This window comes from Staurois parvus, unplaced genomic scaffold (assembly GCF_062004578.1).
Source record: "Staurois parvus isolate SC_StPar_1 unplaced genomic scaffold, SC_StPar_1.0 ptg001284l, whole genome shotgun sequence".
NCBI lineage: Eukaryota > Metazoa > Chordata > Amphibia > Anura > Ranidae > Staurois > Staurois parvus.
Window position 1 is genome coordinate 21,330 of NW_028319080.1, and position 26,050 is coordinate 47,379.

Below are 26,050 nucleotides of genomic sequence, written 5' to 3' on the forward strand. Positions count from 1 at the left end.
GGTGGAAAATAAGTATTTGGTCACCTACAAACAAGCAAGATTTCTGGCTTTCACAAACCTGTACCTTCTTCTTTAAGAGGCTCCTCTGTCCTGCACTCATTACCTGTATCAATGGCACCTGTTTGAACTTGTCAGTATAAAAGACACCTGTCCACAACCTCAAACAGTCACACTCCAAACTCCACTATGGTGAAGACCAGAGAGCTGTCGAAGGACATCAGAAACAAAATTGTAGACCTGCACCAGGCTGGGAAGACTGAATCTGCAATAGGCAAGCAGCTTGGTGTGAACAAATCAACTGCGGGAGCAATAATTAGAAAATGGAAGACATACAAGACCACTGATAATCTCCCTCGATCTGGGGCTCCACGCAAGATCTCACTCTATGGGGTCAAAATGATCACAAGAACGGTGAGCAAAAATCCCAGGGCCACACGGGGGGGACCTAGTGAATAACCTGCAGAGAGCTGGGAACAACGTAACAAAGGCTACCATCAGTAACACACTACGCCTCCAGGGACTCAGATCCTGCAGTGCCAGACGTGTCCCCCTGCTTAAGCCAGTACATGTCCGGGCCCGTCTGACGTTTGCTAGAGAGCATTTGGATGATCCAGAAGAGGATTGGGAGAATGTCATATGGTCAGATGAAACCAAAATAGAACTGTTTGGTAGAAACACAACTCGTCGTGTTTGGAGGAGAGAGAATGCTGAGTTGCATCCAAAGAACACCATACCTACTGTGAAGCATGGGGGTGGCAACATCATGCTTTGGGGCTGTTTCTCCGCAAAGGGACCAGGACGACTGATCCATGTACAGGACAGAATGAATGGGGCCATGAATCGTGAGATTTTGAGTGCAAACCTCCTTCCATCAGCAAGGGCATTGAAGATGAAATGTGGCTGGGTCTTCCAACATGACAATGATCCCAAACATACCGCCCGGGCAACGAAGGAGTGGCTTCGTAAGAAGCATTTCAAGGTCCTGGAGTGGCCTAGCCAGTCTCCAGATCTCAACCCCATAGAAAACCTTTGGAGGGAGTTGAAAGTCCGTGTTGCCCAGTGACAGCCCCAAAACATCACTGCTCTAGAGGAGATCTGCATGGAGGATGGGCCAACATACCAGCAACAGTGTGTGCCAACCTTGTGAAGACTTACAGGAAACGTTTGACCTCTGTCATTGCCAACAAAGGATATATAACAAAGTATTGAGATTAACTTTGATATTGACCAAATACTTATTTTCCACCATAATTTGAAAATAAATGCTTTCCCAATCAGCCAATGTGATTGTCTGGATTTTTTTTTCCTCATTTTGTCTCTCATAGTTGAGGTCTACCTATGATGCCAATTACAGGCCTCTCTCATCTTTTTAAGTGGGAGAATTTGCACAATTGGTGGCTGACTAAATACTTTTTTGCCCCACTGTATGTCTTCATCAATTAAGCAGGTAAAATGTCTGGATTTGATTCTAAGTGTGGTATTTGCATTTGAAATCTATTGCTGCGAACCTACATCATGCGTTCAAAGGAGATATCCATGCAAGTGAAACAGGCCATTTGTAAGGCTTCAAAAATTAAACAAATCCATCAGAGAGATAGCAGCAACATTAGAAGTGGCCAAACCAACAGTTTGCTACATTCTGAGGAAAGAAGAACGTACTGGTGAGGTCAGCAACATAAAAAGGCATTGACGTCCATGGAAGACAACAGTGGTGGATGATCGTAGGATCCCCTGTGGTAAAGAAAAACACATTCACAAATCCAGACAAGTGAAGGACACTCTCCAGGAGGTGGGGGTATCATTGTCAAAGTCTACAACCAAGAGAAGACTTCACGAGAGCAAATACAGAGGGTTCACCACAAGGTGCAAACCATTCATAAGCCTGAGGAATAGAAAAGCCAGATTAGACTTTGCCAAAATAACATCTAAAAAAGCGAGACCAGTTCTGGAAAAGCATTCTGTGGACGGATGGAACTAAGATTAATCTGTACCAGAATCAAAGGAAGAAAAAACTGCGGAACTTGGAACAGCTCATGATCCAAAGCACACAACGTCATCTGTAAAACATGGTGGAGGCAGTATGATGGCATGGGCATGCATGGCTTCCAGTGGCACTGGGTCATTGGTGTTTATTGATGATGTGATAGAAGCAGCCGGATGATTTCTGCAGTGTTTAGAGATATACTGTCAGCCCAGATTCAGCCAAATGCAGCAAATTGATTGGGCGGCACTTCGCAGTATAGATGGACAATAATCCAAAACACACTGCAAAAGCAACCCAGGAGCATTTGTAGGAAAAGAAGTGGAATATTCTGTAATGTCCGAGTCAATCACTTGATCTCAACCCAATTGAGCATGCATTTCACTTGCTGAATGCAAAACTAAAGACAGACCCACAAACAAAGAACAACTGAAGACAGCTGCAGTTAGAACCTAGCAAAGCATTAGAAAGGAGGAAGCCCAGTCTTTGGTAATGTCCATGGGTTCCAGACTTCAGCCAGTCATTGCCAGTAAAGGATTCTCAACGAAATATTAAAAATGAACATTTTATTTGTGATTATATTCATTAGAGATGAGCGAATCGAACCAGGCGAAGTGGAATTCGATACGAATTTCAGGAAAAATTTGATTCGCGTCGAATCCGAATATTTGCATAATTCGGGTGCGCGAATCGGATTTTTCCCGATCAGCCGGCAAAAGTGTCCCTGCAGAGAGCTCCGCTATTTCTGACAGTTCTCTGACATTTCCTTCACATGTACAGCGGTTGAAACATTGTATCTATTTGTTTCCATTTAGGATACAGATGTTTTTATTCGGAAACAGATACAATGTTTCAACCGCTGTACATGTGAAGGAGCTGTCAGAGAACTGTCAGAAATAGAGGAGCTCTGCAGATACACTTTTTGCCGGTTTGGAATTCTTATTTTCATCCTACTTCTTCTTTTTCTTCTTCATCCTCATCCTCATCCTCAGAAGAAGAGGATGAAGAAGAAGAAGAAGAAGTAGGATGAAAATAAGAATAATTCCAAGCCGGCAAAAAGTGTATCTGCAGAGCTCCTCTAAGTGTATCTGCAGAATAGAGGAGCTCTGCAGATACACTTTTTGCCAGCTTGGAATTCTTCTTATTTTCATCCTACTTCTTCTTCTTCCTCTTCATCCTCATCCTCTTCTTCTTCTTCTGAGGATGAGGATGAAGAAGAAGAAGAAGTAGGATGAAAATAAGAAGAATTCCAAGCCGGCAAAAAGTGTATCTGCAGAGCTCCGCTAAGTGTATCTGCAGAGCTCCGCTAAGAAATAGCGGAGCTCTGCAGATACACTTTTTGCCGGCTTGGAATTCTCCTTCTTCTCATCCTTCTTCTTCTCATCCTTCTTCTTCTTCTCATCCTTCTTCTTCTTCTCATCCTTCTCCTTCTTCTCATCCTTCTTCTCATCCTTCTCCTTCTTCTCATCCTTCTTCTTCTTCTCATCCTTCTCCTTCTTCTCATCCTTCTTCTTCTCATCCTTCTCCTTCTTCTCATCCTTCTTCTCATCCTTCTCCTTCTTCTCATCCTTCTTCTCATCCTTCTCCTTCTTCTCATCCTTCTCCTTCTTCTCATCCTTCTCCTTCTTCTCATCCTTCTCCTTCTTCTCATCCTTCTCCTTCTTCTCATCCTTCTCCTTCTTCTCATCCTTCTCCTTCTTCTCATCCTTCTCCTTCTTCTCATCCTTCTCCTTCTCCTTCTTCTTCTTCTCATCCTTCTCCTTCTCCATCTTTTCATCCTTCTCCTTCTTCTCATCCTTCTCCTTCTTCTCATCCTTCTCCTTCTTCTCATCCTTCTCCTTCTCCTCCTCCTTCTCCTTCCTCATCTCCAAGGGCATTTAAATTAAAGGTACAGTGTTCTGCACTAATTTAAAGGCTCTCTGAAGCCTAGAAACCCTTTTTATAAGTTAACTTCGTAGCGAATAAATTCGCATCGAATCAAATTTCTTCCTGAAATTCGGCGAATCAGCCGAATCGAATTTTTGAATAATTCGCTCATCTCTAATATTCATTTGTCCTATTACATTTGAGTCCCTGAAAATAGAGGGACTGTGTATAAAAATGGTTGCAGTTCCTAAAATTTGTACTTGATAGTTATGTTCAACCCCTTGAATTAAAGCTGAAAGTTTGCACTTCAAATTCATTTGGATTGTTTTGTTTTAATTTATTCTGGTGGCCAAAAGTATGAAAATTGTGCCTGTGTCCAAATATATATGACCTAACTGTATAAAAGTTACAAGGACAAAACTGTACATAAAGGACAAACATTCTGTATCCTGAAATCAAAGATGTTAAAATAGTCTCTAATTACTAATTGTCCTTATATACATGAGATACAATTTGTACAATACTGAGCCTCACATATGAACCCATTTATTAAAGTTGTTAGATAAAAGTATCTGATATCTATTAGCACCGTCTGGCCTCATGTACATGGGCAGAAAAATGCAGATAGAATGAGTTTAGGTCAATATACTTCTAAACCCCTTATGCCTGTAAATGTCAGGGGTGTGGACATTTTTTAAAAAACTACTTGTCCAGGGACTAAATTGGAGCCCAAATCTTATTGTCCCTCATGACAATCTACTTGTCCTGATAAAAAATTTTTTTTTAACCAAAACCGTATTTAAATTGGAGGTGATTTTAGGCTTTTTTAAAAAGGGCTTTATTGCGACTTAAATGTGTATTATTTTTAACATTGCACTGTTTATCTCCTCCTCCCCTCCTTAGCTGTCTCCAGCACAGCGCCCGGGGACTAGCATAGAGGAGAGAGACCTTGCAGTGTAATGAGCACCGATTGGCTGCTCATCAGGAAGGGGAGGGAGGGGTTAGGACTTATGCTTTATCCCTTTCACTGCCAGAGTAATTTTTTGAATTTTCGCTGCCAGAGCCATGTTTGCATTTTTTGTACACACTTAAAAAATTATTTTAGGCCTGAAGCTTGCATAAAACCCCCAAATATGATATATTTTATGAAAGCAGAGACCCTAGAGAATAAAATAGTGGTAGTTTCAATTTTTTATGTTGCATGATTTTACCAGAGAAATTTAGTAAAAAATACAAGCAAGTTAATTTTAGGGCACAAACAAGCAATTAATTACCCTATTTTTTTGTAAAAGATGAGGTTGCAGCGAGTAAGTAGATATCCAACTTGTCAAACCTTAAATTTGTGCACGCTCGTGAAATGGTGACGAACTTCAATACCCTATATTTTCTATAGGTCAACACTTTTAGTGCTCCTTATAGGTCACCAGTATAGTAAACAGAGGAGGTCTGGTGCTAGAATTATTGCTCTCATCCTGGCGTGTGTGGCGATATGTGACATGAGTATCGCAATCAGTGGTTTCATGCGTAGATGCCCCAGTATGTGCTTTTACGTTTGTACGTGCATTTATGTGGAGGTGGGGGCCTCAATATTTTTTTTTTGGGGGGGGGATGGTATGTGCCTGGGTGTAACTTTCATTTTTTACAATAAAAATAAACAAAACTTTTTTTTTCACATCACATAGGGGACAAAGCCCCCTATGTGATGTTTTTTGGTAACAGGTTCTCTTTGAGACATCCACGGTCTAAACAACCCTGCATGTCTCCCCTCCCCTCTATTGCAATCTCCCTTCGGGGACCCGGAAGTGACATTGTAACGTCACTTCCCGGTCAGCACAAGAAGGGGAGGGGAGTGGACTTGTCCGCTCTTCTCCTTCCCCTCTAGCTGACGGCAAGCCAGGCCCGCAGATGGGTAAGCGGAGCCCGAGAAACCTCATGCCGGGAACGCGGAAAGGCTGACACAGTGCCGCCGCCGATTGCTTCACCTGACAGGTGAGCCCACTGCTTGCCTGTAGCTGGGCTAAAGGAGGAAAAAAAATACTTGTCCAGCACCCAGAACTAAATGTCCCGGGTGTCCAGTGATAGGAATCAAACATCCCTAAAATGTGCACAAATTACACACCAAAATGAGCATTTTTCATGCTGGCAGCTCCTGGCAGAAAGATCCAGCGTAGATCAGAGTATTTTAGTACACCCGTGTGAATGAGGCCTAATAGAGTATTGTACATGCAGAAGGAAATAAAGAACTAATCATGTAAAAGATTGAATCTGTGTTGAATAAAGTCACTTGGTTCCTGTGACAGATTTTACTGAAAGTCATATATTAATGTAGTACCCTCCTAGATAGCTAGGGGGAGCTAGAGGTTATTGTTAGATATGGACTGAGTAGCAGTTCAGGTGTAAGGGCTCATGTACACTGCAGCTGAAAAACTCACGTTTAGGAGCTGTTCAGTGTTTTTTTCAGCAGCTGCTGAACTCTCCCTAATGTTTTCCTATGTGTCCATGTACACATCTTCGTTTACAGGCAGTTGAGTTTACAGTTGTTTTTTTGAACGCACCAAACTTGCATTCAGGAGTAGATTTTATAAGCGTTTCAAACGCTAAATGCAGCTAACCGCATTTATAAGCGTTTGAAACAATTTTTTAACTCTTCCATTTCCAGATGCTGTCCAGAGCCTTTTTTCATCATGAAAAATGCATGTAAAGCGTTTCCCGGTACCCAAATGTACATAGCACACCATACTTTGAGGTTTTGCATGAAAGAAAATATGTTAGACACTGCTGCAATCATTTCTGCACAGAAATGAGCTGGAACACATCCAAACACCACAAAAAAAAAAAGACAGCTAATCTCAACAAATACTGCTCTCTCTGCTTCTGTTCTCACTATTTCTCTCAAAATGTCTGAAACAGTAAATTTTTTTACTGTTTTTCAGGGCATTTTGGAAGTTCTCTTGAGATTCTTTAAAAACTGCTTATAAACGCAAATGCTCATAAATGCGGCTATACAGACGTTTTTTAACCTACGTTTTCCAGCAGTCAGTTTCCATCATTCAGAAGTGTCCTGTGTACATGGGGCCTAATAATCAGAAGGGGTCAAATTTCAGTTAGGGCTGCCAGGCTCTGCAGACTAGCTGTCTGTGACTTCCCTCTGTTCTAGAATTTTGGAGAAAGTTCCCCTACAGGAGGCTTGGCAAGGGGCCAGGAAAGCTCTTAAGAATGTTTGAGCCTGCTCAGTAGCATGGAGAGTTCAGGTGGAAGATGGAGAAGTGAGGCTGGAGAGCAGAAGTTTGGGAGGGAGCCCAGATTGGAAGGGACTCATTGACAGGCAAGCTTAGAAGGAGGAAAGCTTGGGACCTCACCGGCTCCCAGAGAGGACCACCTGTGTAGTTGGGAAGGAGTGGCCCAGCTAGAAGGCCTGAGAGCAGCCACCGACCAATCAGCCCACAGACTGAGGACTGAGTAAGTAGACCTGCACCCCCTGGGCCAGTAAGGGGAAGGAGCACTGTCACGGATCAAACCCACATGCCCACAGCGACTAGCTAACCGAGGCGTGCATGTGCGGCCGTGACTTGGGATAAGAGGGAATAAGGGGGACTTAACTTGTATATATACGTATATAAGATCGTCCGTGATATACTTTCACAGCCCGTGCTACCTCCGGCCACCACTAGAGGGAGACTCCACTCCAATCTAGCTGGCTGACCACACACACAGGTAGACCCAAATCTTACATACAATCTGGTGCACTAATTAGGGTTGAGGAGCAGCCTAGCAATTGACACACCCTTCTAGGATTCCTCCAGCCGTCCTACAAGCTAGAACCCCAGTGTTAATCACTCTTCCACTGTCCACACACCCCCACACCAGACACACCACAAACGGTAGCTTGCCACCACCCAACAGTTTATCTGCAGAACGGTCTGCTGGGACACCACACACATACACAGATCTCCGTCTGGCAGACCTGTCACCCTTACAATCTGCACGCAATCTGCCAACACGCAGTGCAATTGCATACAAAGACCGAGCATATAAAGACACTAAAATAAAATACAATCTGATCTCTCCGGAGATATGAGCCCGAGCTTAAGTACCCAGAAGTCACTGATTAATTTTATGATTTCAATATTCCGAAAGTAGGCAGTGCATAAAATATGTACAAAGTATAAAAAGTTACAGAAAATACAAGAAGACACACAATTGGCTATTCACTATAAAATAAAAGGGAATAAAAAACAGAAATAAAACTTTTTCCAAGAAGGTCCTGAAATGCCCAAAGTCGATTGGACCAGGAACGGTTTCAATCACCAAGTCAGGGATTGAATTACCGACACCAGCGCATCAGTCCGATCGCGACAGTACCAATCACTGTTCAGCTGTCGCCATCAGGCGCAATATAACCATTTTGTGCCTTTCTCTGAGACCCCACATAGGCCACAAATACAGTTTTACATGCAGATGTAGCCTACAGAGTGTCCAATCAGAAGAAAGTATATTCATCTCTCTGCAACTAATATTTTAGCTTTTATGAGAGATGAAACATATTCCTTTGATCTACTGATATAATTTGTAGCTCCCAGACAGATCGGAGCCCTCCTGGTCTCCTGCAGCCGAAATGTCTGGTGTCCCTCTTTCAAGCTTCAAGAAGCTGGCAAAGTCTGATTATATATAGGTGACAAATCTTATTGGCACCCAGGTGTCATTTCCAGCCTGAGGAAATTCTGTCTCTTTTCAGATGCTAATGGGTGAGCACATGTCTCTGAATACCTATGACTGAATACATCTTTAATAACAAGGAATAAAACTAAATTTACAATTACATATTGCTACTGATCACATCTCAGCTACTCAAATCTGTACATTTTTGTCACAAGCACACTAGTGGGAAACTGGATTAGCTTTTAGCCCAGGATTGTCTAGCCTTTGGAGCGACAGGCACTGGATCCTCTGCCCAGGGATTCACCCAGTACAAATGGATAAAGGAATAACTGGGGTCTGGGGTGGTGCACAGGAGAATCTGGCTAACTCTCCAAGAAGAGAATTCCGATGTTAGAGAGACTTGTACATAGTCCAAGACATTGTCCTCAGTTGCTAAAACCTTGAGCATCCTATACACCTCTTACCCCATTCAAGTTACAATCCCCTAATAAAACCTAAAAAACAATCTCAAGGACTAGTTACTGCCTCCTGGATGCAAGTCTGTGTGAAGGAAATGCGTATTGCCTGGCAGTGCAGGACTATAGGGGGGACCCAAAACTTCAGCAAATCCTAAGGGGTAGTGCTACATTAATAACTGATGGTACAGGTAACCTTGAATAGTGCGGTATTTTTGGGAATGCATTTGCAGTACGCTTGATGTTGCCTGAGTTCAGACACCAATAACATGACAGAACCGGCTGCAATCACCTGAACTGACTACCTACAGGAGGGCAATGTGCTCATGTAGAGGGGCAGAATGTAGTAAGTGTATAGAAAGTCACTGGGTGTGAAGGCAATGTAGCAAAAGAGAATAGAAATGTCCAGACAAAACTAATGACACTACCAATGAAAAAAAGCGTATCTATCTATCTATCTTTCCATCCATCCATCCTGGATGGGTGCTGTGTGGCGCAGATTATGGACCCTTTTAAGGCAAAAAAGGTGTGTGTACTCCAGGTTAGCTATTTAAAGGAGAGGACTGACTCACAGTTCTCTCTGTATTAGCAGAGATGTATTCGGGAACCTGGAATTTTGGAGGTTTGGAGTGACTTTTGGTTGTGAAAAGAACACCCATTTCTGACTACAGGACTCCACTCTCTAAGGGTTTAAGCAGCCTCCAGGATGCAGTACATAAAACAAGAAGCTCTGAATATCAGATGTGGGAAGTAGGAGTGTTGAGAGAGACTTGTTGGAGTGTTGCCTGTGTGCTGGGAGCTGCCAAGTAGCCAGAGCTGGACTGGGCTAAACTTGGGGTAAATCCTATCTATGAACTTTATGTTTTATGTTCTCTTTAGTCCTCATGCACACTGGATGTTTTTACAGTGACTGTTTTGGGTTTTTTTTTCTACAGCCAGTAAACTCCCCAGCATGTTGTGATAATGTTCTTGGTTTAGGTCTCAAGACCAAGTTGACCTCTGAGAGGAGGGGGAAATTTCTCCGTTACAGGTCATGCTGGGGGAGGATGAAGAGGAACTTTCCCTATTGCAGCTCCTGGTTGAGGAGGTGAAGGGTAAACTACCATGAGACCAGTATACCCAGACCTGGACATATCCAGGGGTGCGCTCGGCAACGCCAAGTTACAGGATCCTACTTTGGACAATTTTTACATTTTTACAGTTTTACATGCAGATGTAGCCTACAGAGTGTCCAATCAGAAGGAAGTATTTTCATCTCTCTGCAACTAGTATTTTAGTTTTTATGAGAGATGAAACATAATCCTTTGATCTACTGATATAATTTGTAGCTCCCAGACAGATCGGAGCCCTCCTGGTCTCCTGCAGCCGAAATGTCTGGCGTCCCTCTTTCAAGCTTCAAGAAGGTGGTAAAGTCTGATTATATATAGGTGACAATCCTACTTTGGTCAATGCTCGGCTCGAGAGTAGATTTCGGTTAATGGAGTACCACAAGTGCCTGGTGCAGATCAAAGGTTTCCTCATTTTGCGTTGAATGGGGACTTGCTTTATCGAGTAGTTGCAAGTCGAGGGGGAAACTAGAGCAATTGCTGGTTCCCCACCCTTATAGGCAGATGCTCCTTGATATAGCCTATAACAACGCACTGGGAGGTCACCTGGGGGCTGAAAAAACAGGGGCCAGAATAAACAACCGGTTTTACTGGCCAGGGGCGAAGACTTAGGGGAAAAGGTACTGTGTATCCTGCCCCGGTGTCACACTACAAAAACCCCCTGGTACCCTTGCCTATAATTGATGTGACATTTGAAAGGATTGCTATGGATCTTGTGGGGCCCTTTAGTGAAGTCAGCAAGGGGACACCAATATATATTAGTAGTCCTGGATTACGCAATTAGGTATCCAGTAGCAGTCCCTTTAATCACCTCTGGGTGTTTTATTTTTTCTTAAACCAAAAACCACTAAAAATTTTTAAAAAAACAAACATTTTTTCTGTTTTTGTTATAAAATTTTATACATAAGTGATTTTTCTCCTTCACTGATGTGCGCTAATGAGGCTGCAGTGATGGGCACTGATGGACACTGATAGGTGGCACTGGTAGGTGGCACTGATGGGCATTGCCAGGCATCACCGATGGGCACTGAAAGGCAGCACTGATACATGGCACTGATAGGTGGCACTGACTGGCACTGTTAGATGGCACCAACTGGCACTGATAGGCGGCACTGACTGGCACTGATTGGCATTGATAGGTGGCACTGACAGACACTGATGAGTGACACTGAAATGCAGCTCAGATGGGCACTGATGTGTGGCATTGATGTGGCACTGATGGGCACTGGCAGGTGGCACTGATGAGCACTGACACAAGGCACTGATGGACACTGACAGGTGGCACTGCTGGGGCTACACTGATCATCAGGGCACACTGATGATCAGTGTAGATGTCCCCTTTCTCGGAAAGCCGATTACCGGCTCTCCTCTGAAAGGAATGATTTTCTTTTCCCCTCAGAGACCCCCGGTCTGTGGAGAGATTCCTGGTTTATCAGCAGAATTCTGGGAACACCCCTTGAACACAGAAATAACGGCAGCTTATGTTCAGAGATGTTCAAAGTTTATTAGACATTAATAAGATTATATAGACTACAGAAATAATAAGGGGGGGGGGAGCGAGTTTCAAAACTGTAACTTGTAAATTTCCATCATGAGCTAACTACGTGAAACATAACATATACATTTCTTGGTACAAATTGTTTTGGCTAACTTTCTGAGAAACAACCAGACAAAGACATTGTCAGGGTCATGTTAGCTTCTGTTTATACATCCTTGATCAACTAAAACAGTTTAATTAAACTTCTAATATATCTGCAAAAAGCTAACTTAATACTTAAAATGGCGTACATCAACACAATGGAGGTTATCTAGATCCTTTCAATCCCCTCTGAGATCATGAACATGATCTCAATTCTTTACTTCATTCATCTTTTTGTACATAGCCAGATAACCTTCACTTGTATTTTGCGGCTTAGTAGCTCTAGCAATGCAATATAATGAGCATTTAAAACATAGATATAAAGATAAAACAAAAAACAATATCATGACTATGCTTACAGCGATACCTTTCATCCATGAAAAGATGGAACCAAATCCTGATCCTAACCAATCAAAAGGAGTCCATCCATCTTTTCCTATAGCTCTAGCTTCTTCCATTAAACCATCTACCTGTTCCCTGTGTTGCTTTATTATTTCATAATAATCTGGAACAGTCATTGTGGTATTATATATCCAAGTACAACATTCATAATCCTCTGTCATCTCACACAGACCTGTCAGAGCAGCACTCATGCTTTCAATAGCTAATTCTTGCATCTCCAGCTGTTTTCTAATAGCTCTGGTCTCGGTATTTAGCAACCCTATGTCCTTAGAGTTCCTCTCCAGTATATCATCAATAATGTTTGTGTAATTATTTATTTTGTTCATGAGTGTTATTCCCCATCCCGTGTAAGTAGGAAACCATGACCAAACCTTATCGCCTGTAGAGAATAGATCTACCTTTTCTTGTTTGGTTTCCCTTCTCTGTCTCAGAGTTAGTTGGTGTTTTGGGTATGTACTGGCTTTTACCTGGTGTTCCTTTTGGTCTATAGCTGCCATGATTGGCACTAATTGGGCTACATAGCACCAGCCCTGGACATTACTCGGTATCCAAGGGTAACAGATCTTACCACAACAGATATAGGTATTGTTTCCAAAGGAAATTGGCAATTTTTGTATTGCAGAATGAAATTCAGGGGTGACAACAAGTGTAAAATAAAAAAGAAGTTTTCCAAACATAGTTTTCCCCACATTATCTTGTATCCCTTCTAAACTTTCATTCAGGGTTTTACCATTTACTTGCCAGAGTTTCACAGAAGAAGTTCCATCCCTCCTTCCAGGATCAGATATATTTAATATGGACTGAGAGCACATTCCCTTTCCCTTGTGGGAAGTATTCCCCAGTCTAAAACACCAATCGGGGAGTTGAGTGACTCCCAGAGTTGGAAAAGATATGGTGGCATTAGAAGTAATATTGGTCAAACCAATACTTACATTCCCTTTTATTAACAAAAATATTTTGACTGGAGCGGCCAGAAGAGGAATTTCATATGTGCTAAGATGTAACTTACTACATATCCAACATTTATCAGAACCTGACTTTTGAACATAAGCATATTTAAACTGCATCATCAACATTTTTCCTGAAAAAGGATTGTTCTCTTCAAAACTTCTTTTTGACTTTCTTTCACTTTTGGTTATCTGGGTCTCATTTAAAACTAGTCCTTGACCACAGATACCTTTTTATTAGGCCCAAGTCCTCAGGGTGATAAATACAGTTAGTTAGGATCCATACTGGCAGGAAAAAGAGCACAGTCAGTGTGCCCAATAGGACCCAGAGCTTCAAAACACCATGAGGGGCAGTAAATAATGTCATCTTCAGGGCCTTTTTCACTTACTTCACCCGCTCTTCGAGGATTTTCCTCTCATACTTCACCTCCTTTTTCCATCTCGTGTTTCTCAGGTGTTTGGTTCACCTTCTTCTCTCGACTAGCATGGATCCAGGACTGGGAATTCTCCACCAGAACAGCCGTTCTGGTAACCGCTATCACTGTAGTAGGTGGTCCAAAGGGGTAGCCTTGCTTCTTGTCTTTAGCGAGTTGGCGGACCACTACGACATCTCCCACTTGGAAAAGGTGTGTTGGTTCCTGAAAAGATAAAGGAGAGGTGCGAGCAACATTTCTTTCAATCTGATCTAAAGTCTGAATCAATTTTCTCACATATTCTTGTTGTACCAGGTCAAGGTCCCCTCTTTCTAACATAAGTGGCTGTCTAGCCCAAGGAGTGGGGAACGGTCTTCCCATTAATATTTCAAAAGGAGATAACCCTGTAGTCTTATTAGGTGTCATTCTTACCTCTGCTAGAATTGCAGGTAACATCTTCTTCCAGTGGGTATAGGTTCCTCCAGTGGCCTTCCTCAACTTATCCTTAATTGTCCTGTTCATCCTTTCTACTATACCCAAACTTTGAGGGTGATAGGGAATATGACATTTCCAATCTATCTTAAGTACTTTTACCAGGTCTTGACATACCTTGGCCACAAAAGCTGGTCCGTTATCAGAATTTATCTGCAGCGGACATCCCCATCTGGGTATTATCTCCTGTGTAAGAATTCTGACTACAGTTTGTGCATCTTCTTTATTAGTGACAAATGCTTCCACCCATCTGCTGAACATATCCACCATTACCAACAAAAACTCTTGCCTCTGTTCTGTTTTTGGCATGTGGGTAAAATCTATTTGTAAATGGGTGAAAGGTGTAGTTGGGTACACTAGATGTTGGTGTTGTGATTTCTTTGGGTTCTGTGGATTGTTCCTTATACATGTAATGCACCTGGAAACATATTCTTTCACCAACCTAGATAAACCTGTAATGTAAAAATCCTGCAATAATGTTTCACATGTCGTTTTCCATCCTCTATGTCCTAGACCGTGGTACTGTGCAATGAACAATGGGGCACTTGACATGGGAATGCATGGTTTCCCCTCTAAGCACACTAGACCAGAAGCTGGATCTAGTTGTGCTCCAGAACCATTCCAGTCTGCTAAATCGATTTTTGTAGCAAATTTTTGTAAATCTGCATACATCTGGTCATGTGGGGTGGTTGTGACACCTGAAGTGAGCATAGGCATCTGCTCACTGGCCACCTGTTGTAATGCAGCTTCCTTTGCTACCTTATCTGCTAATGCATTTCCTTTGGCAATATGATCTCTGCAATTTGTATGTGCCCTGCAATGAAGAATGGCTAATGTTTTTGGTAACTGTATGGCTTTGAGTAGATCAGATATCAAAGAAGAGTGAGATATGGTTTTGCCATCAGCAGCAATGAATCCTCTTCTCTCCCAAATGACCCGCACCATGGGCGTACTTGGAGTCTGTGTAAATGTTGACATCCTGTCCTGCAAATAATTGACATGCTCTTGTAAGGGCAATCAGTTCAGCTGCTTGGGCTGACTGATATGGGATTGGCTTTGCCTCCAGTATTTTGTCAGGAAGTTGCACAATGCCGTATCCTGCATGGTAAGTATTATCATTTGGCCTAGAACATGAGCCATCTACAAACACATCTGGGGCCCCATCAAGAACCACAGCTGACATGTCAGACCTAGGGGAAGTGTCTTGCTCTATGTGGGTTATACAGTTGTGTTCTGGTGCAACTTCATCCTGTTCCCCCTTTAGCCCCAATAGGGCATTCAAAATTGGAGCAGGACCTGAATTTGCTGAAGAATATTTAATAATCAAGTTGGGATCAGATAGAAGAATCACTTCATATCCGCTCAACCTTTGTGCTGACATGTGTTGAGTGTGTATGTTTTTCAGTAGTAAGGACACTTGATGTGTGGTGTGTAGGGTAGTTTCATGTCCCAATGTGAAAGAAATAGCCATCTCTACCACCATCACGCAGAATGCAAAAACTCTCAGACAAACAGGCATGCCCTGAACCTGAGTTGGCACTACTTTGGAAAAAAAAGCTACAGGGCGGAGCTTGCCTCCATGTTCCTGAGCCAGGACCCCCGCCATGGTTGTACAATTTTCCCTAGCATACAGATGAAACATTTTCTTATAATCAGGTAGTCCAAGACCAGGGGCCGTTACCATAGCATTCTTCAGGTACACAAAGGCATCAACCATTTCATTTGACCATGTGAGAATGTCAGGTGATTCTGAAAGTGTGGCAGACCTCAGAGTATGATCATAGAATGAACAATCAGGTATCCATTGGCGGCAGTAACCAATCATACCAAGAAAAGTTAGCATGTCCTTTTTTGTTTGTGGGCGGGGCAGACCCACGAGAGCCGCAGCTCTTTTGTGACTGACATTGCTCTCACCATGACTTAGAGTAAAACCAAGGGATTCAACCTGTTTTTGGCACCATTGCAATTTCTTTTTAGATGCTTTGTGACCATTCCCTGACAACCATTCTAACAGAGACCAACTATCCTCCTGACTGGCCTCCTGACTTGAACTACAAATCAATAGGTCATCCACATATATAATGAGGACCGAACCATTGGGAGGGGTCCAGGACCTCAGTGTGGTCTGGAGGGCAAGTGAGTAGACTGCAGGCGAATCTACATAGCCCTGGGGCATTCTACACCAGGTCATCTGACGGTTACGGAACGTAAATGCAAATAGCGCCCTCGTCTGGTGGTCCACAGGAACCGAAAAAAATGCATTTGTTAAATCAATCACTGTAAAATATTCTGCATCGGACGGAATGGAGGTGAGGAGTGATGGCACATCAGGCACTATTGGGGCTAATGGAACCACCAAATTATTTATGGCTCTCAAATCTTGTACAAACCTGTAAGAGCCATCCGGCTTCTTAACAGGATTGATAGGTGTGTTGTAAGGAGAAAAAGTTTCTTCTAAAATACCTGTTTCTAAAAATCTTTCCACTAGAGGAGCAATCCCTTCCTCCTTCTCTGGCGACAATTTGTATTGCCTCTGTTTGTAGGGCAATGCCCCTTCCTTGAGTGTGACTGTGTATGGTGTACATGAAATTAATCCTACATCCATAGAATTTGTGGCCCAAACTGGATGTGTATCAGGAGGGGGTGTAATGTGTGAGGGATGACTCTCATCATTGAAATAGGTGGGTATAATGGGTACTTTGGAGGATCTGGCAACAATACCTCCTTCTGATGTTACTCTCAGAGAAATCCCTAAAATTCCCATAAGAACTCTTCCCAACAAATTTACAGGGCAATTTGGAATGATTCTGAAACTGTGACAAGTGATGGCCTCATCCCATGTGAGAGCTGAAACGGGCAAGGGGGGAGTTTTGAGGGTTTTTGTTAGTATCCCATTTATTCCCATAGAAGGTTCAGCATTTGTAGTTTCTCCATGATACATTTCCTCACTCAGACTGCTGCATGCCGCGCCTGAGTCAATTAAAAATGGAACTTCAGCGCCCCCTACTTGTAAAGAAATGAGGGGCTGCTGCCTGTATGATGAAGAAACCAAGGGAAATGCCTTCCGGGCATCCCTATTGTCTCTGTTCTGCTGTGGCCCCCACTGAATTGGATATTTATTATCTTGGGGTTGTGCCTGTGGTGTTTGGGGGGTGGTGGTGGCATTAGGTGGTTGGTATCTCTGTTTGCGCTGTTGTGGCTGTCCCTGGGAGGAGGAAGGTTCATATGGACAGTTATATCTCCAGTGATCCTGTCCTCCACAGTTAAAACATCCAGTTCTTCCAGGGATTTGGCGGGGTTCAGAGTTACTTCTTCCCCTGCCAAATCCTCCCCTACCTCTGCCTCTATACCACCCTCTTCCTCTTTGTCCTTGCCCTTGATTTCCCTGTTGTAAGTCACTTTGGAAATTACTACTATTAACCTTCTCTTTTCTTACAATATCTAAACATCCCGCTGCCTCCTTCTCGTGAAGAGAGGTCTGAAACTCAACAACAGTTTTAGTTGCCCAGTCAGAGACCTGCTGCTTCACGGCTAATCCTGCTTCTGGCTTAAGACCTGTTATGAATGTCTGAATCATCAATGGACTTAACTCTCCAGTTAGAGCCAGTCCTGCTTCTTGTGTCCAGACATCCTTGAACCTTTTCCAGAATTCTAATACAGTTTCTCCTACCTTCTGTTTACATGCTGTAGCAATAGGGAGGGAAGCCTTATTCTTGAAAACCCTTTTTAATTCTGTGTCAAGCTCCCCCCACATAGTTTCTCTCCCTTCTGTGGTATTTAGTTTATAGGCAGTAGCCTGTGTATTACTTGGTTCTATGTGACTAATGCTTTTTACATTTATCCAATCCCAAGCTGGATTATTTCCCAGAATACCATCAATGATCAATCTCATATCTTCCTGCGTGTAATTTCTTCCCAAACATGCCTTTTTTAAATAAGCAAGTGTACCTCCAGTAGATACTGTAGGCTTGGGACAATGTTTAACAATCTTATTAATATCTTCTAATTCTATGGGTTTTTTTAGAATTAGTTCTCCTGCTGTGAGAAAAGGTAGTGTCAATATAGCCAACTCCTTTCCTCCTACGGCCCCCTCATCTTTTCTTTTTCCCTCTTGTTTCTTATCCATGGATCTAAGCTGCATTCTAGATTCCTCCACATCTCTGCCCTTTCTATGACTGGTGTCACTTCTTCTCCATTGACCATCCTTTTTCTGTAATTTTATTATATTTACCTGTCCCTGTTCTTCGTATTCCAACTCTCCTTCGTTGTCATTATTTTCCGTAAGGATGCCTTGAACTTGGCTACCCTCTTCTGGTGATTTTATACTAATAATCTGTTTGGGTCTAGTGGAGGGGCCTGGCTGTATTGGTTGTAGATCCAGGACGGGAAGTGGCGGAGGGACAGGGGCAGGGGCTGGAGGGGCATTAGGCTGGGGAGTAATCATCCCCAAACTGATCAAAAAATCATCATCAGCAGCATTTTTAAAACCACTTAATGAAGGATATATATTATACGGAGGGGGTGGGATTGGTGTCTGAACTGTTTTCAGTCCAATCTTGGGTCTGCATGTCTTTTCAGATTGATGCTTTTTCCTGGCATATTTTTAATGTATCCAATTTCAACTTCCTCTTTTGTTTTAAAGAGAAAATCAAATTGAACTTTCCCTTGCTATTATCAACCCAATACGGTGACCATTTTAACCAGTTTTCTCCCCCTTTCTTCATATAAACTTGTTCCCATTGTGGGTCCCCCTCATACCAAGGAAAGGCTTGTTTGTCCCCCAAACATAATCCCTTAACCATATCTGTATGAAAAGGATCATTTGCCCCCTTTCTTGGGAATGGGTCTGTACTCCCCATAGCTTCTGTCCAGCCTGCCATACAATCCACCCAGGGATTTATTAAATAATAGTCCGTTCCACAAACTCTAGCAACATAATCCTTACAATTTTCTCCCTTTTCTGGGGGACCTGGTGGGTAACTACCTCCTTGACCCATATTTAGACAGTGGATAAGACAATTTTACCTTAAAATCTTATTTTGTTCTACACAACAAATTATCTTATACTTCTACGCAACAGAAAGAAAAAGCAAAAGACAGATAAACCAGAATCTGCTCCACAGACTTATTAACCTTTTGATAACTTCCCAAAAGTTATCTCTTCACTGTTTTACCAAAACACAGTGTGTTCTACCAGAGAACAATCTGTGTTTACCAAAAACACTCCTTTTTTTTTTTTTATAGTGCACTATTTTATAACTCTACCGAAGAGTTAAGTCTGCTTACCAAAAGCAGCTACATGTTATCACGGGTCTATATAGACAATACAGAATGATTCAAGACCTTCCCTCAACACAGGGCAAGAAAGAGCTTTTAGTCATAAAAAGACAAAAGGTTTACTTACCAAGTGAGGTGGGTGGTCATCCCGGACGAGCCCCCAGCTGAAAGGAATGATTTTCTTTTCCCCTCAGAGACTCCCGGTCTGTGGAGAGATTCCTGGTTTATCAGCAGAATTCTGGGAACACCCCTTGAACACGGAAATAACGGCAGCTTATGTTCAGAGATGTTCAAAGTTTATTAGACATTAATAAGATTATATAGACTACAGATAATAATAAGGGGGGGCGGGGGGGAGCGAGTTTCAAAACTGTAACTTGTAAATTTCCATCATGAGCTAACTACATGAAACATAACATATACATTTCTTGGTGCAAATTGTTTTGGCTAACTTTCTGAGAAACAACCAGATAAAGACATTGTCAGGGTCATGTTAGCTTCTGTTGATACATCCTTGAACAACTAAAACAGTTTCATTAAACTTCTAATATATTTGCAAAAAGCTAACTTAATACTTAAAATGGCATACATTATACAAAATGGAAGTTATCTAGATCCTTTCATCCTCTCCTCTCCTCTGTCAGTGTGACAGCTCATGAGGAAAGAAATGCCGATAACCGGCATTTCCCTGTTTACATGTGATTAGCTGTGATTGGACACAGCTGATCACATGACCAAGCTGACATCTTCGGCTCTTTCCGTGATTGGTGATCCGCTGTGTCCGAGGGACACAGCGCACCGCCGAACGCCGCACTGCGCGCTCCCTGAGCCGCGCATGCGCGGTGAGTATGGGAGGACGTCATATGCCGTCCTCCCAGAATGAGAGAACCACCTTGCGTCCCTCATATTACTATTGGGCGGGAGATGGTTAAGGAAAACTTATTCTAAAGCCATTGCCCAGGTATTTCAAATGCTTTCACGAACTAGGTTCCCCAAAGATGTAACAGACCAGGGTACCCCTTTTATGTCGGGGGTGATGGTGGACTTGTGCAGACTGTTTCAGATTAAGCAGTTACGGACGTCCATTTATCATCCGCAGACAGATGGCCTCATTGACAGGTTTAATAAAACCCTGAAATCAATGGTAAAAAGAGTGGTTCAGAAGGACGGGAAGGATTGGAATATGTTGCTCCCTGCCTTGTTGTTTGCCATTTGGGAGGTTCCACTAACATCCACAGGATTCTCACTGTTCGAGATAGTGTACGGGCGAAGACCCTGGGGGCTGCTTGATCTAGTAAAGGAGATGAGGGAAAGTGAAATCTCACCACACAAAACAGTAGTAGAGCATATCCCCCAAATGCAAGAGAGAGCGACTAGAGTGATGCAGTTAGTGAGGGAACATCTCCAGAAGGCTCAGGATGTCCAAAGAAGGGTGTATAAATGGTCAGCTAAAGTCAGACAGTTTCAAATAGGAGACTTGGGTGGCTTTTCTGATACCAACGGTGGAGAGCAAGTTTTTTGCCAATTTTCAGGGGCCGATTGATGTAGTGGAAAATGTGGGTGATGTGAACTACAAGGTACACCCGGCAGTTAAAAGAGAGCCAAACCAAATGCATCATGTAAACTTGTTAAAACTCTGGAGAGATAGAGAACAGATGTCCGCTGGGGTAAGTGTCAATTCAGGGGAACCTGCGGGAGTTGATTGGGTGCAGGTAGCTGGTACCCTGTCTAAGCCACAAACCCAACAAGCAAAAGCGGTTTTGCAGAAAAATAGAGAAATGTTTTCAGGTTTGCCTGTCTCCCCAACTTCACTGAGCATGATATTGTAACAGAGCCCAATGTAAAGATCTGTTTAACCACTTGCCAACCGTGCTATAGCCGAATGATGGCTACAGCGCGGTTATCCAGTTCTGGGAGGGCGTCATATGGCGTTCTTCCAGAACGCGCTCTCCTGTGTCCCCCGGGGGCGCGCACCCAGCGATCTCCGTGATCGCTGTGTCCTATGGACACAGCTGATCACGTGATGTGGTAAAGGATCAATCACAGCAGCCTTTTACCACATGATCAGCCGTGTCCAATGACAAAGCAGATCACCGGTAAATACAGTTGCTGGTCATCGGCTGCAATTTCCTCACGCTGTCACAGCGTGAAGAAAGTATTGCCGATAACCGGCATTTATCAGAGGACGGATCGGCACCGATCTTCAGGGCACTGATGATCAGTGCCCAGCAGTGCCACCCACCTGTGCCCATCAGTGCTGCCTATCAGTGCCTCCTCATCAACGCACATCAGTGAAGGACAAAAATTACCTGTTTGAAAAATTTTATAATAGAAACAAACTTTTTTTTTTTTCAAATTTTTTTGCTCAGTTTTTTTGTTTATAGCGCAAAAAATAACACAAACAGCGGTGAATTAAATACCACCAAAAGAAAGCTTTATTTGTGTGAAAAAAATGATAAAAATGTCATATGGGTACAGTGTTGCATGACTGCGCTATTGTCATTCAAAGTGCAACAGCGCTGAAAATTGGCCTGGGCAGGAAGGGGGTATAAGTGCCCAGTAGGCAAGTGGTTAAAGCCATATCGTATCCCAGAAGCCCATAGAAAGGCAGTGTCCGAAGTGAAAAGAATGCTTGATGTCATTGAAGAGTCGCTTTACCAAAGCCCAACAGCTCCCTGCACTTCTGCAATGGCTTTAGGAAACTTAGCTAGATGAGCACATTTAACCCTTTAATCACCCCCGTCACCCAGCCAGTGCCATTAGTACAGTGTCAGTATATAGAATTTTTCAGTGATCGCTGTATTACTGTCACTAGCGACATCAGATAGCGTCAGGATCAGATAGCGCCCCACTCAGCTTGAGTCAGCTAGCATTAGATTGCCCGCACACTATCGCACTCACACTATAGGTCGCTGATCACCGCCATTACTAGTATAGTGTTTGTATGGATCAATATATTGATCACTAATAGAGCTATACTATGGCCTTCTTTGTATAGTGTCCCCAGAAATGCAGAGTTAGCAGGATCAGCCCCATTCGCTGCCAGCACTAGCGTTTAGCCTGTCCGCTGTTTTTCATGGAAGATTTGTACCAATTGATTGTGGGCTAAAGCAATTTATATGCACAATACATCGCCGCCCTCCCAAATTCAGCTTGTGCCAGACAATTTGGATGGAAACCTATCAGTTTCTGAGTTTAAAACTTTTTTTTGGGCCTAACCCTCAACATGGGCATTACATAAAATAATGATTTGTGGTCACTCATCATATGGCCATGTTCTCTGCTGTTCCATATATGCCCAACATGGACCAGCAATGTACTGGTACATTGCTGGACTTTGAGTGTTTTTTTTTTTTTTTTTGCTCTCCCGTCCCACAGGAGGATCCGAGAATTCAGTTTGCAGTTCTGCCTGCTGACCATAGAGCTGATCAGAGACCGGAATGGCTCCAATCATGTCTATGGTCTAAGAAACTGGAAGCTACAGTATGAGTATTTCATTATTTCCATTTTGCCGGATATTATCAGCGCCATTTTTAAATTGGGAAAGCGAGAGAGATCTAACGTCGAATAGACCCCTGATTTCTCAGAAAAGAATACCTGTAACGAGATATTTATATTCCCTGTAATAACAAAAAAAATAGAAAGGGACAGTGTAAAAATAAAAAAAATTGTTCTTCAAGTGGTTATGGGAGTGGGTGGTGTGTGGCATAAGCTTTTATGTTGGCCCTGAAATGCCAGGATAGTAGAAGTGCCATCCCCCCCCATGACCCCTTTTTGAAAAGTAGATAGTCCAAGGTATTTGCTAAGGTACATGGTGAGTATTTTTGGAAAATTAAGAAAGAAAACAAAAATGTTTCAAAACCCTGTGATAAAAAATGAGATCTGCAAAATACTCACTATGCCTCTTATCAAATTCTTTGGGGTGTCTTCTTTCTAAAAAGGGGTCATTTGGAGGGGGGTAGGTGTTTGTACTATCCTGGCATTTTAGGGCCTCAAACTTTGATAGGTAGTGAGGAATTAAATATGCCCTTTGAAAGCCTGAAGGTGGTCATTGGGTTTTGGGGACCTGTATGTGGGTAGGCTGCCAAAAAGTCTCTCAGAAGTAGCAGAATGTGTTTTGGGGTGTTATTCTGCAAATAGCCATGGCATACGTGAGCAATAGATCATGGTAAGTGACAACTTTGTGTGTAAAAACAAATTTAAAAAAATATAAAAACTTGTGGCCAAAAAAAAAACTTCCATGGACTCTTCCATGCCTCTCAAGCAATTCCTTGGGGTGTCTACTTTCCAAAAAGTGGCCATTTGTGGGGGTTTTGTACTGCCCTGGTACCTCCAAGAAATGTGATACGCAGACAGTAAAAGCTGCATAAATTCCGGTATATATACCATAGTTTGTAGACTAACTTTCACAGAAAACCATTTTTTTATACACGTACTGGGATTTTTTTTTCCACCAAAGACATGTAGCAGAATACATATTGTCAGAATTTTATGACTAAATTTGAGTTTATTTGGATATTTTTCATATCAGAATGTAGAAAACGTTGAGGTTTTTTTTCTTCCAAAATTCTGTAATTTTTTGTGATTTAAAAAAAAAAAAACAAAAAAAATAATCCATTGATCACCCAGTGATCAAATACCACCAAAAGAGAGCTCTGTTTGTGTGGAAACAAAGGACATAAATTTAGTTTGGGTACAGTGTTGCATGACTGTGCAATTACCAGTTGAAATAGTGCAGTGCTGAATAGCAAACCATGGCCTGGTAAGGAGGGGGGGGGGGGGGGGGGGGGGTAAATCTTCTGGAGGACAAGTGGATAAATATAGGATAAAGCCAGTTACTCCATGAAAACCTCTCAATTGTAAGTGATGATGGTGAGTCGTGTACAATGGACTGATCCAGGGAGGAGCACAGTACAAGGCTCCTATCCTCAGCTGGCCATACATGTGAAGATCTCTTTAGTTCAGCCTTCGGGTTGATTTCTCTACCAGAATCACCTGCTGGGGGGCCCAAATATACACCAACAATGCCTTCATCTGATTGGATGCAGGATGGACGGATGTTCAGCCAACAATTCTCCACGTGGCTTCTTTGATAAATACAGATTGAAAATTCAGCTTTTGTCAGTCCGGGTGGTTCTGAGAAGAACACCCAGGAAATGTACTTTGCCCGGTTCAGGGGATGGAAACCTCCCCCCCCCCCCCCCCCCCCCGGTGCTACACAATAAAGAGGAACACTGCAACCAGCATACTGTGTATAGAGGGGGAGGGGAGGGGAGGATGATGGGTTATGGGTGTCATGGTGGAATGGGCGCTTCTCAGGAGCTTGTCCGGGGAATGTGATGTTGGGTCATTTGTATGGATTTTATGGGTCCTATGCTGTAGTATGGCTGCTGTTGGGACGTCCTCTCTTGCTGATCTGGGAGGAGGTTTGAGGTCACATGACAGACATCAGGGAAGGTGATAGGACAGAGAGGAGCGCACAGGAGTCATATATTACACATAGAGATCATGTTTTATACTAATATGTATATATATAATGTGTGTGTGTATATGTATGTATACATCCCCCACCCCTCCATACTGTCACCTCCTACATATCACACACCTCCATCCCTGTACATATCTCCTCCCTATACCGTCACCTCCTACATCATCACGTAGCACACACCTCCATCCCTGTACATATCTCCTCCCTATACCGTCACCTCCTACATCATGTATCACACACCTCCATCCCCGTACATATCTCCTCCCTATACCGTCACCTCCTACATATCACACACATGACACCCTTTGATCCCGGCTCACATCTCCCTCTTCTCTCTGCAGGGATCCATATCTACCAGAGGATGTACGGCTGTGAGCTGAGAGATGACGGCACCTCTGCGGGGTATAATCAGTACAGATATGATGGGAGAGATTTTGTGTCTCTGGACACACAGAGATGGATCTATATCCCGACCATGTATGAGGCTCAGATCACCACACAGAGCTGGAACAGTCCGGAGGAGAGACTGGGGGAGCGATACAAGAATTATCTGGAGAATATCTGTCTGGAGGAGCTCAAGCAATTCATAGAGTACGGGAGAGAAGATCTAGAGAGGAGAGGTGACTGTATACATGTTTATTATCTCCACACAATATATACACGCTACACCCTATATACACGCTCCACCCTATATACATTATATATACACTATACCAGGGATGCACCAATATACAAGCGGCCAGAATGTATCAGCCGCAAATATTGTTAACGTTTTGCCGATGGGAAAAAGGAGCTGATAATGGCCACTGAAAACGTGCAATTTTACAGCGATTAGGGTGTGTTTTGCATAGTCATGTGACTCAAAAAAAGCATCAAAATGCAACGTGTGCATTTTCAATGCATTTCAGGCCTGGATCACACCAGCAGTTTGCCTTTTTGTCTGTTTTGCATGTGCGTTTTTTACACTTTTTTTAAATGCATTTAGCATTTTTAATTTTTTTATTTTGACCAACTTGTTGCTGGGCAGATTAAAAACACAAAATGCATCAAAAACTAAATACAAGGTGGGTTTTCCATTTTTGCTGTTTTCAGTACATTTCTGGCCTGTTTCACACCAATGCAGTTTGCGGTTTTGTCCTTTTTGCAGTGCGTTTTGTGTTTTACACGCATGTTTTTGACAAATTTTTTTGATGCGGTTTATGTTTTTTGTATGGTGTTTTTTTTTCCTTTTTTTGGCCAACTTAGTGCTGGACAGATTAAAAACGCATCAAAAAGGCAACACGTGTTTGTTTTTTTATATATGCTTTCAATGCATTTCAGGCTAC

The 26,050-nt window shown here is 42.7% G+C and overlaps 1 protein-coding gene across 2 annotated transcripts in view; it reads left to right on the forward strand.

Annotated features, from left to right (window-relative positions):
- Positions 1 to 26,050, forward strand: part of LOC149437503 (class I histocompatibility antigen, F10 alpha chain-like) — a 68,890-nt gene that overhangs the window by 19,466 nt on the left and 23,374 nt on the right. For both annotated transcript variants that reach the window (XM_089660836.1, XM_089660837.1), the window contains exon 2: positions 25,067 to 25,345. In XM_089660836.1, coding sequence (XP_089516962.1) covers positions 25,067 to 25,345 — 279 coding nt within the window. The remainder of the gene's footprint in view (positions 1 to 25,066; positions 25,346 to 26,050) is intronic.